The sequence below is a fragment of the Drosophila grimshawi genome, unplaced genomic scaffold, assembly GCF_018153295.1.
Source record: "Drosophila grimshawi isolate 15287-2541.00 unplaced genomic scaffold, ASM1815329v1 contig_1377, whole genome shotgun sequence".
In the NCBI taxonomy this organism is placed as follows: domain Eukaryota; kingdom Metazoa; phylum Arthropoda; class Insecta; order Diptera; family Drosophilidae; genus Drosophila; species Drosophila grimshawi.
The window spans coordinates 1454038-1469429 of NW_025062900.1; the positions used below are offsets into that span (position 1 = coordinate 1454038).

General features: G+C 35.2%; 1 protein-coding gene across 1 annotated transcript in view; it reads right to left on the minus strand.

Annotated features, from left to right (window-relative positions):
- LOC6562691 overlaps positions 1 to 15392 on the minus strand; it is a 39473-nt gene that overhangs the window by 4848 nt on the left and 19233 nt on the right. The window contains exon 3 of the mRNA XM_032735886.1: positions 2605 to 2737. Coding sequence (XP_032591777.1) covers positions 2605 to 2737 — 133 coding nt within the window. The remainder of the gene's footprint in view (positions 1 to 2604; positions 2738 to 15392) is intronic.

A 15392-nucleotide genomic window follows, 5' to 3' on the forward strand; every position in this document is an offset into this window, starting at 1 on the left:
AATGACGACGAAGTTGTTGCTGCTGCTGCTGCTGTTGTTGTTGCTGCTGCTGCTGCTGTTGTTGTTGCTGCTGTTGTTGTTGCTGCTGTTGTCGCTGCTGCTGCTGACCAACCAAACACGCGCTAACGGCTTGCAAAAATGTTGCTTGCTATTGGCAGGCACTGCTCGACCAACAGCTACTTAGCACTTGGTGTTTAAATGAATCATTTATATCTAACTAGATTCATTCTACATTAAAATTTGAAAAATTCCATTCAAATGCCTTCGCCGATCTGCGAATTATATTCATTGTAAAGCAATCTTTTTCAACTGTATTAATTCTACATTAAATTCTTAAATTCTTAAATGTATTTTATATAATGTATATTAAACTAAAATTTCCATTCAAATATCCATGCCAGAAATGAAATTATGCAGCCTTTTTTGTCTGTATTAATTCAGTATTCAAGTTAAATTCCCATTCGGATTTGCATTGCAGCTGAGACACTCCTAAACGATAATAATGGAAACTCTTTTCTCGATGGAATTCTACTTTATGAATTTAATTTTCCTCCTTTTAGTTGCCTATCTTTTCTTTATCTTATGTCTTACTCTTTAGCTCCCATAACTAAGCTACTAAAGCTTAACAATATTTTGTCTGATTCCCAAAGCCTGGCCATAAATATTGTACTCTTATTATTATTACAGACTTATTCTACTTTTATTTTTTCCTTCAATGTGCAACTTTATTTTTAATTGTTCAGTTAGTAAACATTTTTAAGTAAACCGAGAATCTAAATGCCTTCAACACATATATCATATATCTTGCTTAATATACCCCACTTGTTCAAATATGCACAGGGTATTGAGCAGAAGAAGAAGCAGACAATTTTCACGCGCTTTAAGCGGCAATTTTCCAAGCGAATGGAAGTGGCAAAGTAAAAGATACACGCGATGAGCTCACATTTCATTGCCAATGCTCCAATGCTCCAATGCTCCACGGCTCCCTTCCCTCCCCACCCCTCGAATTTCCCCTCTCCCTTCGCCGTCTCACTCCTCAACTGGGCAAATGTTGTCGTTAGAAATGGAATGTGCGATAGTCTCGAGGAGACTTTTAATGAAGTAATTGGTAGGATCAGCACTAGTCGAAAAAGAAAAAAATATAAAAAAATACCACATTTTTGTGCACCTAAGTGCAGCACACCGAATATTAAGTACTCTAACGTGTATTAATTATTATAAATAAGTGAAACATACAATTAAATACCATTGAAGGTAGGACTAAGAAAAGACCACATAATATCAATGAAATTTCGTTTATAAAGTGAATTAAGTCTTGTTCGACTAGTGAAAATTATATTTTAACTAACAAAGCTCGATTGATTAAGAGGAATAAGAAAGAAAGGGATGCTTGTATTACTATTTATAACACTACAAATTAGAATTCATTAAACAAATAAAATGTTTATAAAGAAATCAACTATTGTATTGATCGATTAGGTGTGCCTGATTTAAACTTGAAATGAAACTAAACGGAACAATTTTCTTCTGCTTAATGTAAGCAGATTAAAGTTGAAGACTTTCTTTTAGAATGCTGAATGCTTTTATTAATAGTAGAGCAGGCTTTTCAGAGAGCAGTGTACAGAAGAAATGCCTACAAACGTTGACAAGTTAACTTGTTTTAATTGCAACGAAAGTGCACATGGAAAAAATAGGGAGAAGAGAGAAGAGCAGAGAAGAGAAGAGAAGAGAAGGGAGAAGCGCAGCGAGAAGCAAAAGCAGAAACAGTGAAAATTTCTGGCATTTTGCTTGAGTTTTTGGTTGAGGTAGAAAAAGAAAAAGTAGAAAAAGAATAATAAACAGCCAGTTTGTTGCTGGCCTTCTGCAGTCAATCAGTCTGTTTGTCTATCCGTCTGTCCATCTGCTTGTCTGTCCGTCTGTCCATGTGTGCGTCTGTCAGTCTGTCAGTCCATCATTGAGTCAGTTAGTCAGTTCAGTTGCTGGCCATTTAGAAAGTGTCGCTATTTTGGCTTTGGCCTCAACTAGATTTTTACCCTTTGGCTGTGTTTTCTACTGCATCAGCAGTATATATATTAGAATAGTTAAGAGTAGCAAGTTTATACAAATTAAATTGTATAAATTTATAAGCTAAATAAATATTTGCAGATGTGTGAAATCTGAAAATGGAAAAATCCACTTTGAAATTAAGAAATGCAAACTGTGCTTCTTAGAAAGCTATAACTATAAAATTTAGCAATTCACTTGCTGAACACACATTTGTGCCAAAATGATGGCAGTTTTTTCTGAGTGTTGTCACGTGCCGCAAGCATTAGACGCACAATGCCAGACAATAAGAAGAAGAAGGGAAGGAATTCATGTGTCAGGTTTTAGCACAATGTTTCGCATTTGTTTAACAGATGATTTTATGGGCAGAACGTGTTCATCAAGATCATCATGCGAGGGAGTCAGCGAGCGAGTATCGCCTTGTGTGCCATTTATAGATCAGCAATAGCTTGATGCACACACCCAAGCACCAGACACACATTCAATCCATTATGTGTGGCGACACAAAAAAAATCAGCTCTGACTCATAGGTATGTATTGGAATTGATGTGCTCTACTTACTGATATTTTGATTGTTTTTGTAGTCCATGTCCTGGAATTGGCGAAAGCTTTCTTGCACATTCTTCTGGGTGCCCACTGCCTGTTGCTTCTCTGCGGTTATGGCGCCCACCGGCTGATCCGATTGATAGCCAGCCTGCAATGATGTGCATATGAATGAGTATGTGTGTGCGAGCGTGTGTGTGTGTGTTTGTGTGTAAAAGGGTGTGTGTGCGTCAAAGGGAAGATGTGAAAAATTGATATTGAAATGTGATATCGACATTTATTTGTATGCGCCCTGCACTCATTCAAAGTGAGCAATAAGGGTATGCTATAGCTGTGCAAAAGTATATGTATAAAGTATGGCGTATATATATTCTTGAACAGTCGAGTAGCTATAGCAGTATCGAGGAGAGACTTTTAATTTGCATTAAAGGCACATCAAGTTTTACTTCATTTTGATGTGTTGCTGTTTCCCCAACACGGTAAATACTTCGAAATTGGATGACAAATTCTCCTATAAAATGCGCAAATCATGTTCATTTTGATTGATTGACTTAGCAACTGATATCAGCAATCCTATTTACTTAACAGCTGCTTCCAGGGTGTTTCCTCGTCGAGTTGTCGCAACCAGAACACTCCTGTTTTTCCCTTTATATCTTTTTGCTGACCACAGAAACTTATTTTCAATGTACATATTGACATTCATATGTGCCCATAAAGTAAATACCCTATAGAGTGTCGTGTGGGTTGTCTGGTTTCTACATCTTGTATGTATATCATTATTAAAAATGTTAAATAAATATCAATATCAATATCAATTTAAATAAGCTCATTAGTAGCTTTTGCTACTGTTTAACGAGTATCTTTTAGTCAACTCTTTCCACTGATTTCTCATTTAATATATCAATGCAAAACTCAGCTGTTAAATAAAGGGTATCTTTTTTTTATTAACTACACTTGATAAATGAGTTTTTCTTACTTTTGTATTTATTTTATTGCACTATTTCAATATGTTTCGCAGCATATGAAATCAACATGAAACATTCACAACTTTTGCGGGAATTCGTTGAAAATGTCCAATCAGGAAAAGAAAAACACGCAAAGTAAAAATTGTGCAATGCATGAAAAAGATAAAAGTGATATGAAACCAAATAAATTGGCATACTTCTTGTTTTTATTTAATATATCAATCGATATCAGAAAATATTAAACATTTGCCCGTCTAATAATAAATCACAAATATATAAATAAATAAATATAAGAAATCAACACTGAAATACAAATTTGGGACATCAACTTCACATCTGAGCTAGAAAAAGAAAATAAAAAAACTATCTGAGCAAAAAAATAAAATAAAAATCCAAACTTGAAGAAAGTTCTTCGAATGCTTTGCTTTCCCAAAAAAAAAAAAATAAAATGAAATAATATAGAAAGCAACTTAAACTGTTTTCTGCTGAACAAGACACACCTCTCCCCATCTTCCCATCTCCCCACCACCTCTCTTCATTCCCCTTGCATCACATTAGCATTTCCCAGGACGTTGGGCATTTCAGTTAACGCGCTTTTGCCGACTTGGGTTATGCGAAACATGTCGTTGCCCACAACCCCCCCAACTCCTCATGCGGACTGCCATTTCTCTTGCATGCACAGTTCATTTATTACACACCCCTATCCAGCTCCACCCATCCCCCCTCCCACATTCCACCTTTCTCCTCAGTCAGTTATATGCAGTGTCGTTAGTTTTCACACGACACTCGGGAAAAGCAGGAGCGAGTAGTGAAAATGGGGAGTGGAGTCCAGGAGTCGACTCGAGGAGTCGCGTCCTTTGTTGAAAATCAATATCGGTATATGCGACTGACATGCAAAAGTTGTTTAAGTTTCTCGCATTTCACATTGCACATTATGCATTTTTTTTATTTGCTGCTCTTTGAGCTGTAAGTGATAACATGTTTCCATCTCCTGTTGCCCCACCCCACATGTGCTGTAGTTGTTGTTGTTCTGTGAAATACCCTGTAGCCCATTAATCATAAGTTAAGTGATGCAATATGCAGCAAACAACATGAAAGGTGTTTTAAAAGAAAAGTAAAATAAAAAAGTGTATTTCAGTTTCTATTTTGAGCTTCAAATAATATATATATATATATAAATATATTATACGAATATTCAAAAATTTATAAATATATAAATTATATAAATAGTCAGCTACAAGCAAGATAGAGATTCAATTCATCAAATTGAACACATCTCTCAGCCTTGCCAGCTTTTTTTGTTGATTTTATTGGCAGAAGTATTGTTTTCTGTGGCCAACCAAACAATTTCCCACATCTGCTTAAAATCACTTAACTCGCACACCTTTGCACACACACACACAAACACACACACACACACTCGCACACAAAATATATGCAGCATAAATCAAATGCATAAATTCAATTAAATTCTGGGATACATGCCAATTGCAGGATAAATGCATAAATTAAAAATTTCTTTAAAAATAATTTAATTTTATGCAAATCGAATTGTTTTTCTGAAGCATACATAAATCAATTTAAGTGTATTTTGCAAAGAAGAATTTATTGAAAAGCAAGTGCAAATTAATTCGAGGCATATTTTAAAATACATCTGTGAGGGAGTTTCCCAGCATGAGCTAAACAGAAAATATTATCAGTATGGTTCAATCGACAAGCGATTTTCTAATCCAAACTAGTCTGGCTTCTTTTGTTGTATCTCGCAACACGTTTTAATAACTTTAAGTAAAAATATCTTTAGTTTCTGTCATTTATTAAACACGATCGCCTCTAATCGACTTATTCAAACAGACAGATAGAAGCCCATGTCTAAATCGACTTGGCTGTTGATCAGGCATATATATATATATAGTTTATAGTAACTCAGATGCTGCCTTCTGCCTGTTACATAGTTTGCCACAACTTTAGTAATAAATGTGTATGACAAACTGCAGTTCTTCCCCCTCTATCTCATCTATATCTATTATCTCTCTCGCCTGATCTTCTCTCATTATGTGGGCGCACTTGTTATTTTCTGTGTGTGGTTTTTGAGTGTAGTTCTTTGGCACTTTGACTCATCGCGTTGCACAGCAAACAAAGCATTTGCTTTTGGTGGCATAAGCCGAGCTCCTGCCGCAATTCGTTAGGCTACCGCAAACAAGAAAAATAACAACAACAATAATAACAAGAGATATAACAAAAGCACCTTTTCATGTTGTTTTTTGTTATTGTTGTTTTTGTTGTTGTTTTTTATAACCAGTTCTACTTAAGCTTCATTACGCATGCTCAGCCATGACAGGCCCATTTCGAGGCCCTGTGACGTACGCATTACCCCAATGCAACCCCTGCCCCGCCCCTTCACCTCTTGCCTTTTCAGATGAAAAAACCCATTAAGTGTCTGCCGGTTGACAGTATTCCAAATATGCACAGCAGTTGCAGTTGTTGTTGTTATTCTTGGTGTTCGAGGCACCCAAACAATAAAAACAAAACTTCATTTGCATATGCCTCATTCTCTCTCTCTCTCTGTTTCTCTCTATCTGTCTCTCTCTAGCACTCTAACTCCGGTTTGAAGGATGCTCGTTGAGGGTATTGAGCTGGACTCCTGGCGTGGCGTGGGTGTGACGCACGTCTGGCCTTTTTATTATACTAGAAGGAGGAGGAGCAGCAGCAGCAGCAGCAGGCCAGTTACACTCAGAAAAAAACCATACGAAAATAAAGAATACATATTCTTGATGCCAAGTACAACTCTTAAGCCGAGTAATATACATGCTTAACTACACTTCGTTTATTCTACTTGTTCAATTATAATATCAACATTATTTTATAGTGTTACAATCCGAAAAAGTAGTAAATTGCGCTGAAAACTAGAAAATGTGTCTAGTTTTAAGAAATATTTTTAGATATAAGAAAACGTTTTCTAACAGGAAAATTACACAATCTCAAAAATATGGTATGTTTTTCTATTTATCGAAATATTTTCTATTGTATAGAAAGGCATTTCCAAAAATTATAAATGCAAGATGAGGTCGCCGATGGGACAGCGATGCACGTCGATTGTTTTTTCGAGTGTAACAGTAACAATAACAACGAAAAAGCGTCTCTGCTTTTTATTTGCAATCAAAAGAGTTATGAGCCAAATGCAAATAGCTTTCGAGTTTTGCAGCGCACTGTTTTCATTTTTATGATCACAAACACCTCCACACAACCCCCCTCAAAAGTCAGTTGCCGCTGGTCAAGCAGCAGGCAGAAACAGTAGCAGTGTGTGGCACACCCCTAGATCAGCACCCCAGCCCGCACGACAGCAACCAACCCCCTCCCCATTCAGGTTGTCACGAATGCGGCAAATTCGACGTCAACTGTGCAAATAATAAACACAAAAAACCGACACAATATTTATTTTTACTAAAGACAAACCCAACAGCAACAAAGGAATGCTGGTATTTGATATAGATATAGATATATATATGGTTATAGTTATAGTTTGATAATATTTATTTGTGCCAAATTGCAATAAGCTAAAGACAGAAAAGTGAGCAACTTTACAGATCGGATATTTTTAATATGACGAATGAATTATGAAGATTGTATTATAAGATATCTTTTTTTTAGTTTGTAAGAGATACGAGTGTGTGCAGTTTTTACAGATATCAAGTTTTAATAATATTACTTTAATGAATAATGAAGATGGAACACTGATCTAAGAACATTTATCGCGGTACTTTGAAATGGGAGTGCGACACTGACAATGCTCAATAAGATCTCATTGAAAGTAAAAGCTAAAAATCTATTAAACATAGTTCTGCTCGAATATTAATCCGACTAACTTTCAAATTCAATTCACTTACAATTTTTTTTATTGAAATATTGATGTTAAATGCAAATCAGAGCATGCCAAGATCGCAGCAGATTTCAATTACTCAAGTTCGCTTATTTACTTTGCTCGGTGTGTTGTTGTTCTTGTTGTTGTTGCTGTCTTTCAATTGTGTGTGTTGCAACTGCAACAACAAATGGCAACAAATAGCAACAGTTGCAAGCTGAAATGTGTGGCAATTTGGCTAAAAGCTGGGCATTGAAGAGTGCAGCGTTTTGGAAAACATTTCGCCTCAAATATATTCATTTCGAAATTGTAAACATGGCCCAGACAGAGGCAGACATCCCCACACACACGCACACACACACACACATGGTGTTGGTGGCACATGGCGAATGCGTAATGTGAAATGCTTATAAATGGTTTTCTTTTAAAGTTTTTTTTTGGCCTGTTTCACTTTGCCGTTTGACATAAAAGTGCCAATTAGACTCCGGCTTGGCCAGCAGTAATAGCTGTTTTTTCTTCTTCTTGTTGTTGTTGCTGTTTGGCCATAAAAGTCAAGTGATTAAAAAATTCAACAATTTTTGCATTTGCATTTGGGTTTTATAACTTAATTGAAACTACTCGCATTATTTTCACATTCGAACACAATTTTTCTCTCAGACTCAATGGAAAAATGCTTTTTAATTTTAACGAGCGAATGCAAAAATAAATGGAAATCTACAGAAGACTCCCTACTCTCTTCACTCTTCCCTCTACACACTACACTTCTCGCTTTCAGGCTGTCCGCCTGTCCGTCTGTTTATTATGACAATTTTATTTGTTTTTATTTTGGCGCAGGCGAAAACTGAAATGAAAATGAAAGCAGAAATCATCAAGCAGAGAGCAGACAGCAGAAAGTTCACGCAAGAAGAAGAAAGCAAGCGCCGCCTGCCGGCCATAAACGGCAACAGCAGCCAATGTCAATGACAGAAAAATTACGATGACGACGAGGATGTTGATGCTGATGATCGCAATGTTGACGAGCAGCGTTTAAGCTAAATGTTGCTGCAGCATGTTGCCAAGGTAGACGCGCTGCGAAGATGCCAGAATGATAATGGCCTCATTCGAAATGCTAACGAGCTGAGCTAAATGTTGCTGCCGCATGCTGCCAAGGCATATGTCTTATTAGTATGTCTATCGAAATGTTGACGAGCTAAGCAAAACTTGTTGCAAAAGCCAATTGTGGACTTAATCGAAATATTGACAAAATGAGCAGCGCTTAAGCTGATTATTCCTGCAACATGTTGCCAAGGCAGACGAACTATCCACATTATTGTGGCCTCAATCGAAATGTTGATAGCTGCACTGCGCTTTAAGCTAAATGTTGCACTATCAACATTAAAAAGATGCCGGAAATCTGGCCTCAACACACAGCTGATGAACTGATGTAGACACAGAATAAATACAGATATAGCCTACACACACATATATATATATATATATATATCTGTATATACATTGCGATTGAATTGACTGATTGCCCCGTCGAGACTGTCGAAGAAGAAGAAGACGCAGATGCAGAACATGACACAGCTCCCTCTAATTGCAACGCCCACACGCAACAACACTGAAGATCGAGATTGAGATTGCCTAAGAGTACGCAGTCTGTGTGTGTAAAGTGTGTGTGTCAAGTGTGTGTGTGTTTTGGCCACAGATTGACTTTCGCAATTTGCTTCAATTTGTTCTGAGAGAGAGAGACACAGGGGGAGAGACCGAGAGTGAGAGTCTCTTTGCAAACTGATGAATTCAATTTAAGGCATATCTTTATCGTTTGAAGAAAAATATTTTCTTATATTTAGAATTTATTTATAATGTCTTTCTTCTAAATAGGTTTTCTATTAGAGGTGTTTTATATATAAAACGATTATGATATCTATCCAACAGTCTTAAGTATGCTTAAAATTAAATTAAAGTGCTTACGCATTTTAGCTGAAAGCTAATAAATAAAAATTTTAAAAGTAAAAATAAAAGTGTCGCTCGATTGTCTCATTTATATATTCATGATAAGCATTGATGATTCTTTTTACTAAGATCTTAATCAGGCAGATTGAAATGCAAACAAAACGTAAATTGAACTAAAGATTTTTTTGCTAAATTGATGCAAGAAAAGTGGCTAAAAAGTGTTGGCAAGCTTTCATTGAGCCATCGATTATTGTTCAGTTAGGCGGTGTTTAACGATCGATCAAAAAGGTGGGCCAACACACAACAGTCCGGGGCAGTAAATTATGAACAGCCAAAGTGGCCAAAGAGCCAAAAAAATCCCAACAACTTTCGAGAGCCAATGAAAAAAGAAAAACACTTCATTTATTGGAATGTTCACACTTTTTTTTCGGCTTGACAGTTCCCGTTTTTTTATTGTTTTTATTTTTGTTTATTTTGTTCAAGTTTTTCGGCTTTTCCTTGTTCATTAAAGCTAAAAACAAGAAATGCATTTATTAATAATATGTATAAAACTTTATGGATTGCCATATAAATTGAAAGCTTCCGCAATTTAAACTGAACTATAAATCATGAACGTAAAAAATGTGTATATATATCTATATATATATATATATAGTGTATTGGCTATTGTGTCATAAGCCGATTTGGTTGTCATTAGTCCGAGTTATGACAGCGGACGCCCATCGCGCAATACTAAATGAATAATGCCAATAAATCAAGGTAATACTTTGAAGATATTTTCAGTTTATTCAGCTTTTTCTCTTCATATTTTAGCCTGCGAAGCGCTGAGAAAAATGCCGCGTGAAGCTTAAGAGATTACAATTAGCCTGCCACATCCCCATCCCCCTCCCAGGCAAGAACCGATGAGAATCAAAGCCATCGATGCTTGCTAAAACCTTAAGTGCACAATTGAGAATTTTCGAAGTAGCAGAGAATTCGAGAATTAGAGTAATGGTTTGCGAAAGTATAAGCTGCAGATTTAGCGGTTTACTTAATGGTTATGGCTATTCTTGAAGAGGTTGGCTTTAAATATAAATAGATATTCTTGTATGTTTACCTAACTGTTCTCAATATATATATATATATATATACTATTTTTATATATTTTTAAATATATTAATAAAATGTATACTAATTATTCCAACTTTCCCCTATTCATATCTCTTCTGTATATTTACTTTCTGCTATGATATGTTGTATCTTTTAACGGATGCATAAATATTGCAACTGAACTGAACAGAAACAAATAATTGTTGAATCTGTTGTTCCACATTATTAAAATTGCCATTTACTTGAAATAATATAAAGAATAAATGAGATATATAAAATGATGTTGCAGGCAATTTGATTTGTAATATAAATGAAATGAGCTAACAAAGTCCATATATAAATGGGGTACATATTGATATATACATATATACAAATATATGTGTATAATGATTGAGTTGAGTTTTCTGTTGATAAATAAATAATTGACTCAAAATGAACCGAGTCGCTCAACGCGTCGATTCATTCAATATAACACTTGTTATAAGCAGTGTGCTTCTTATGACTAAGTCAGCTATTTGCATTTTATTGACCCAGTCAAATTAGAATTAATTACATATGTTTGTTTCGCAAAGTCCCCGAGCAGAGTCTGAGAGAGGCACAGACAACTGATAACGCGTTGCTTGGCATTGAAAATGAGCGAAAGATAGAGAGACAGAGAGAGAGAGAGAGAGGGACAGAGTGAGAATCAGCAAAGATAACCCAGCTGACCTGCGCTTGTAGCAGCCAAGATACAAAATACTCTAACTAATTTTAGATTCCAGCGGGGAAGTATTTAATTTGCTTATTACATATATGAGAAATACGTCAAGTATTTTATAATAGTTTTCATTTAATTGGAATGCCCTACAATAAAGGCATGTGGAGCGGGTATAACAGACTACAGAGTTGACAACAATAAATACTTTAAAAGTTTAAAATAATAAGTGCAATAAATTAAGCATTGATATATTTGTAAGAGTTAAAGTTATTAAGCTTTGTATACAGGGTATTTTATAATTTATACTATATGTTAAATATATTATTATTGTTGGGTGGGTTTCTGGTACTACGATTTAATATACATATTCTGACTCCTACTGAGTCTACTGAGTCAACTCTGCCATCAATTCTATTTTCTAATCATTGAGCGTTTCATTTAAACATAAAACTATCTTTTGCAGATATATTTGAATACAAAATACATATTTATAATATATAGTTAAAATGTCGTCGAAAATGATATTAGCTATATCGGTGACAATAGTTCATGAGAATGCATTTTAATTATCAACAGCTCCGTTTGAAAGTGATCTGAAGTTGCAGCTGCTGCTTGTGGCACGCAGCAGCTATGCAAATGGAAGGCGTGCAACGCAAACAGCTATAATAATAATAAAGCAGAATAATAACAAGTGCTCTTATTGAAACTGGCAAAGTTGCAAAGAGGCAATTGCAGCAGCTGATGTTGCTGCAACGATAACAAGGACAACGAGGCAATATTAAATTCCAGCTAAAGGTCAACAGTCAAAGGATGGCATTCACTGAGGAGAGGGTGGGAGAGTGGTAGAGGGGGGGGGGAGGGTGTAGAACTGGCATAACAGGTACACTTTATAGCTAGACTGCACTTTAGGTTAAATCTCTTCTCTCTGCTGGCCGTGGCCTGCGAAGGCTAAAAGGCAGCTGAGGGGTGTTAAGGGTGCACGTGCCTCAAGTGATAAGCTGCAATTGTAGTCTACAAATCAGTGGCAGATTGTTTTCTAAATGCATAATAAACATATATATATATATAGTGCATGTGTTAATAGCCTTTATTGAATTCGCTGGAAATCCCCATTTCAAACGAAATCCACATTTTTTTTGTTTTGTTTTTCATATGCTGATTAAAACGCAAAACATGTCTTAATAAATGCGTAATGCGAACAGACATAAAATAAAAAAATATGAATTTCTTGAAATATTGCTTGATAACAGTGACTCAATGCTCAATTTAAAGCCTATTAATTAAATAAGATGGGAAGAAGGCTTTAAAGAAGTTGTGCTAAAGTTTGTAATAGGCAAAGGAAGCATCTCCGACCTCATAAATTATATATATTCTCGATCAGCATCAACAGCCAAGTCGATTAAGCAATATCCGTCTGTCGGTCTATGAGACAATGAGACGTTAAGAGCCACATTCAGAAAAAATCGCCCAAAAAAAGAAAGATTTTCTGGTTTTTAGAAATAGTTTCTAAATATTAGGAAATACAATTTTAAAAATTGGAAACATGCCTGACCTAAATCGACAGTATCAAAAATGTGGCAATGCTTTCTATGTGTTCGAAATATTTTTTATTATTAAGAAATGCATTTCTTAAAAGTAGAAATATAAAAAATTATTTTTAGATAAAGTACTTTATGAAATGTTAATTTAAGAAGTTTTCATGGGAAACAGCAGTTGGTTCAGACTTATCTTATCTTTTTTCGAAATTCTATAAATTACTTGGTGAATAATAAGTTGAGTTACCATTGGCCACTTACTAAAACTCATGACTAGTTTTGCTGAGTGTAGTTAGTTTAGATTTGCTATAACCGGGAACAGATCAAATTAAGACCTCTTTAAGAGTTGCTAGACGAGCGCTCTCGACTCGCTCTCGAGCGTATTCTAATTTATTTTCCAATTCGAATGAGTCAGGCACAAATTGGATGGGGGCCAATTGGAAGTGATTCTGATTTGCATGGCTGAGGCGGCAACTGTTACAAAATATCATTTCATTTCGATGCATCGCCCGTCAATCAACTCAATTAAAGGGCCAGCATAACGGCAAGTGAAGTGAGAAGAGAAGCGAGAAGAGAAGGGAAGAGTAGAAAAGAGAAGAGTCCGCTTGGCCTTAAATGGCAACACTGATTGACGCTTATCAGTTAAACACTTGTTGCAGCCATAAAAGAAGTCAGCTTCTGGTTCAGGTTCAGGTTCAACTTTAGCTCTCTCTCTCTCTTTTCCTCTCTTTCTCTCTCTCTCTTCCTCTGTCTCTCTCGCTCTGTCTCTGTCTCACTTTGTCGGCTTGGTTGGCCCAATTACAGGCCAGAAAGTGAAACCGATCGATCGATTGGAGTGTTCAGGCTTGGACAGGCCAGGATCAGGAGGCAATTGATGCCACTCAAGCCACAAATTGGCTTGTTAACCAAATTGGCTGCTTCTTTTGACTTGCAACACGTTTCTTGTTTTTTTTTTTGCTTCTTCTTTTTAATTTGCGAGGCGTCTCCGCAGTATTGAATAACTCTGGTTGGGTGGGCTGCTGCAATTAAATACATTCGTTTCGTTCTGGTATTCAGTTAAGTGATTCATATTCACATATTCATAATATTCACCCAATCACTCGCTGAGTACATTCATTGCCCGTTCAAGTTTCAAGGTTCAAGGTGAGGCATTCACTTCTAATGCAAAGAATCTCGGACAAAAAACCGGCCTCCAGCCAAAGTGGGTTGCTCAATAAATTATTGCATTTTATTTATTGCAATTTGCAAGTTTTATTAATTTAGAGGGAACTGATAGAAGTGAGTTAAACTGATATGTAAACTTAAATCGTGTTTATATATATTGCTAATAAGTATACGTGTATGTCATAAATGCAGAATAAATGTTTTAAGTATTGCTCGATAAAATATTGCATTTGAATTATTGTAAAAAGTAAACTTACAGAAAATTGATAGGAATGCGAATTGAAATGTAAACTTGAAACTTGTTTCTGCAAAACTATATTGAAAATGTTCAGACAGAAATTTGTATGCATAAACACAATAGATATATACGAGAAGTATATATATAAAGGTGTATATATTATTAAGTTTCAGTTTCTATTTTTAGGTTCGTATAAAATTAAACATATTTGTGATATATGTAATTTTATATGCTTAAGTTTCAAAAGTATTCCAAACATATACATGTATAATCAAGTCTATCATTCAAATATAAATAAAAATAAAAATATTCATAATATATATGAAAAATTGTTGAGGCAGGCAATTTGGAATATGCGCTAATATTATCTTTGAGATACAGCTGGCAGCTGTGCGATAAATGTGAGATAATTTGCAAAGAATTCAACAAGCTGTGCAAATAACGCGAATATTTAAGATGCATATAAAATAATAAAATGAAATAATAATTTGAAATGCTCAAAGAGTATCTGTGAGATACACTTTTGTATTCATCAAAGAATCTGCCACATTATTTAAATATTTCCATAAACTATATTGAGTTATAAAATGGGCGTCTTTTGACGAGAACACATAAAGTGAACCGCAAATAACAAAAATTATTTATGCATTTTTCATTTGATAAATGATATTGTTATTTGTGTTTTTTTTTTAGGTATTGTGAATGTGACACATATATATTTATGTATATATATATATATATATTGCAGGCTAGTCTAGACTTTAAACTTTAAAAAATGTAGTCAATGCAGACAGAAATTTGTATGTAGGAATATAAATATCAATATATGTATAAGTCTGGTATATGGGAGTATATATTATATAGTTTAAGTTCTTATTCATATAAAATTATATTATATTGTTATATAAGTGATGAATACATGTATCCTTGGGATACATTAACATATCTGAGATACACATATAAATAACAATATAAATAATATATACAAATACAAAGAGTATAATGAGTCAACTGTCTGACAAGATTATATATATTGCTTGACTCGTATAAGTATTCTCTCTCTCCTTCTCTCTCTGTTTCGCTCTATATCTCTCTCTTTCTCTGCTTTATCTCTCTGATATGCATTTCTAGCGCAATTAAATCATTTTTTTTAGAGTCAACCCACGCTTCATTCTGCCTCTGTCTGTCTTTCTCGCCGTCTCTCTCTGTCTATCTCTGCCTCTCTCTCTCTTTCTCTGACTGCAAATATTTACACACACGCAGCGAGATAACAGAGGTTTTATGGATTCCGTGGAACGATTCGCCGGCCACCCAGTAGAACAAG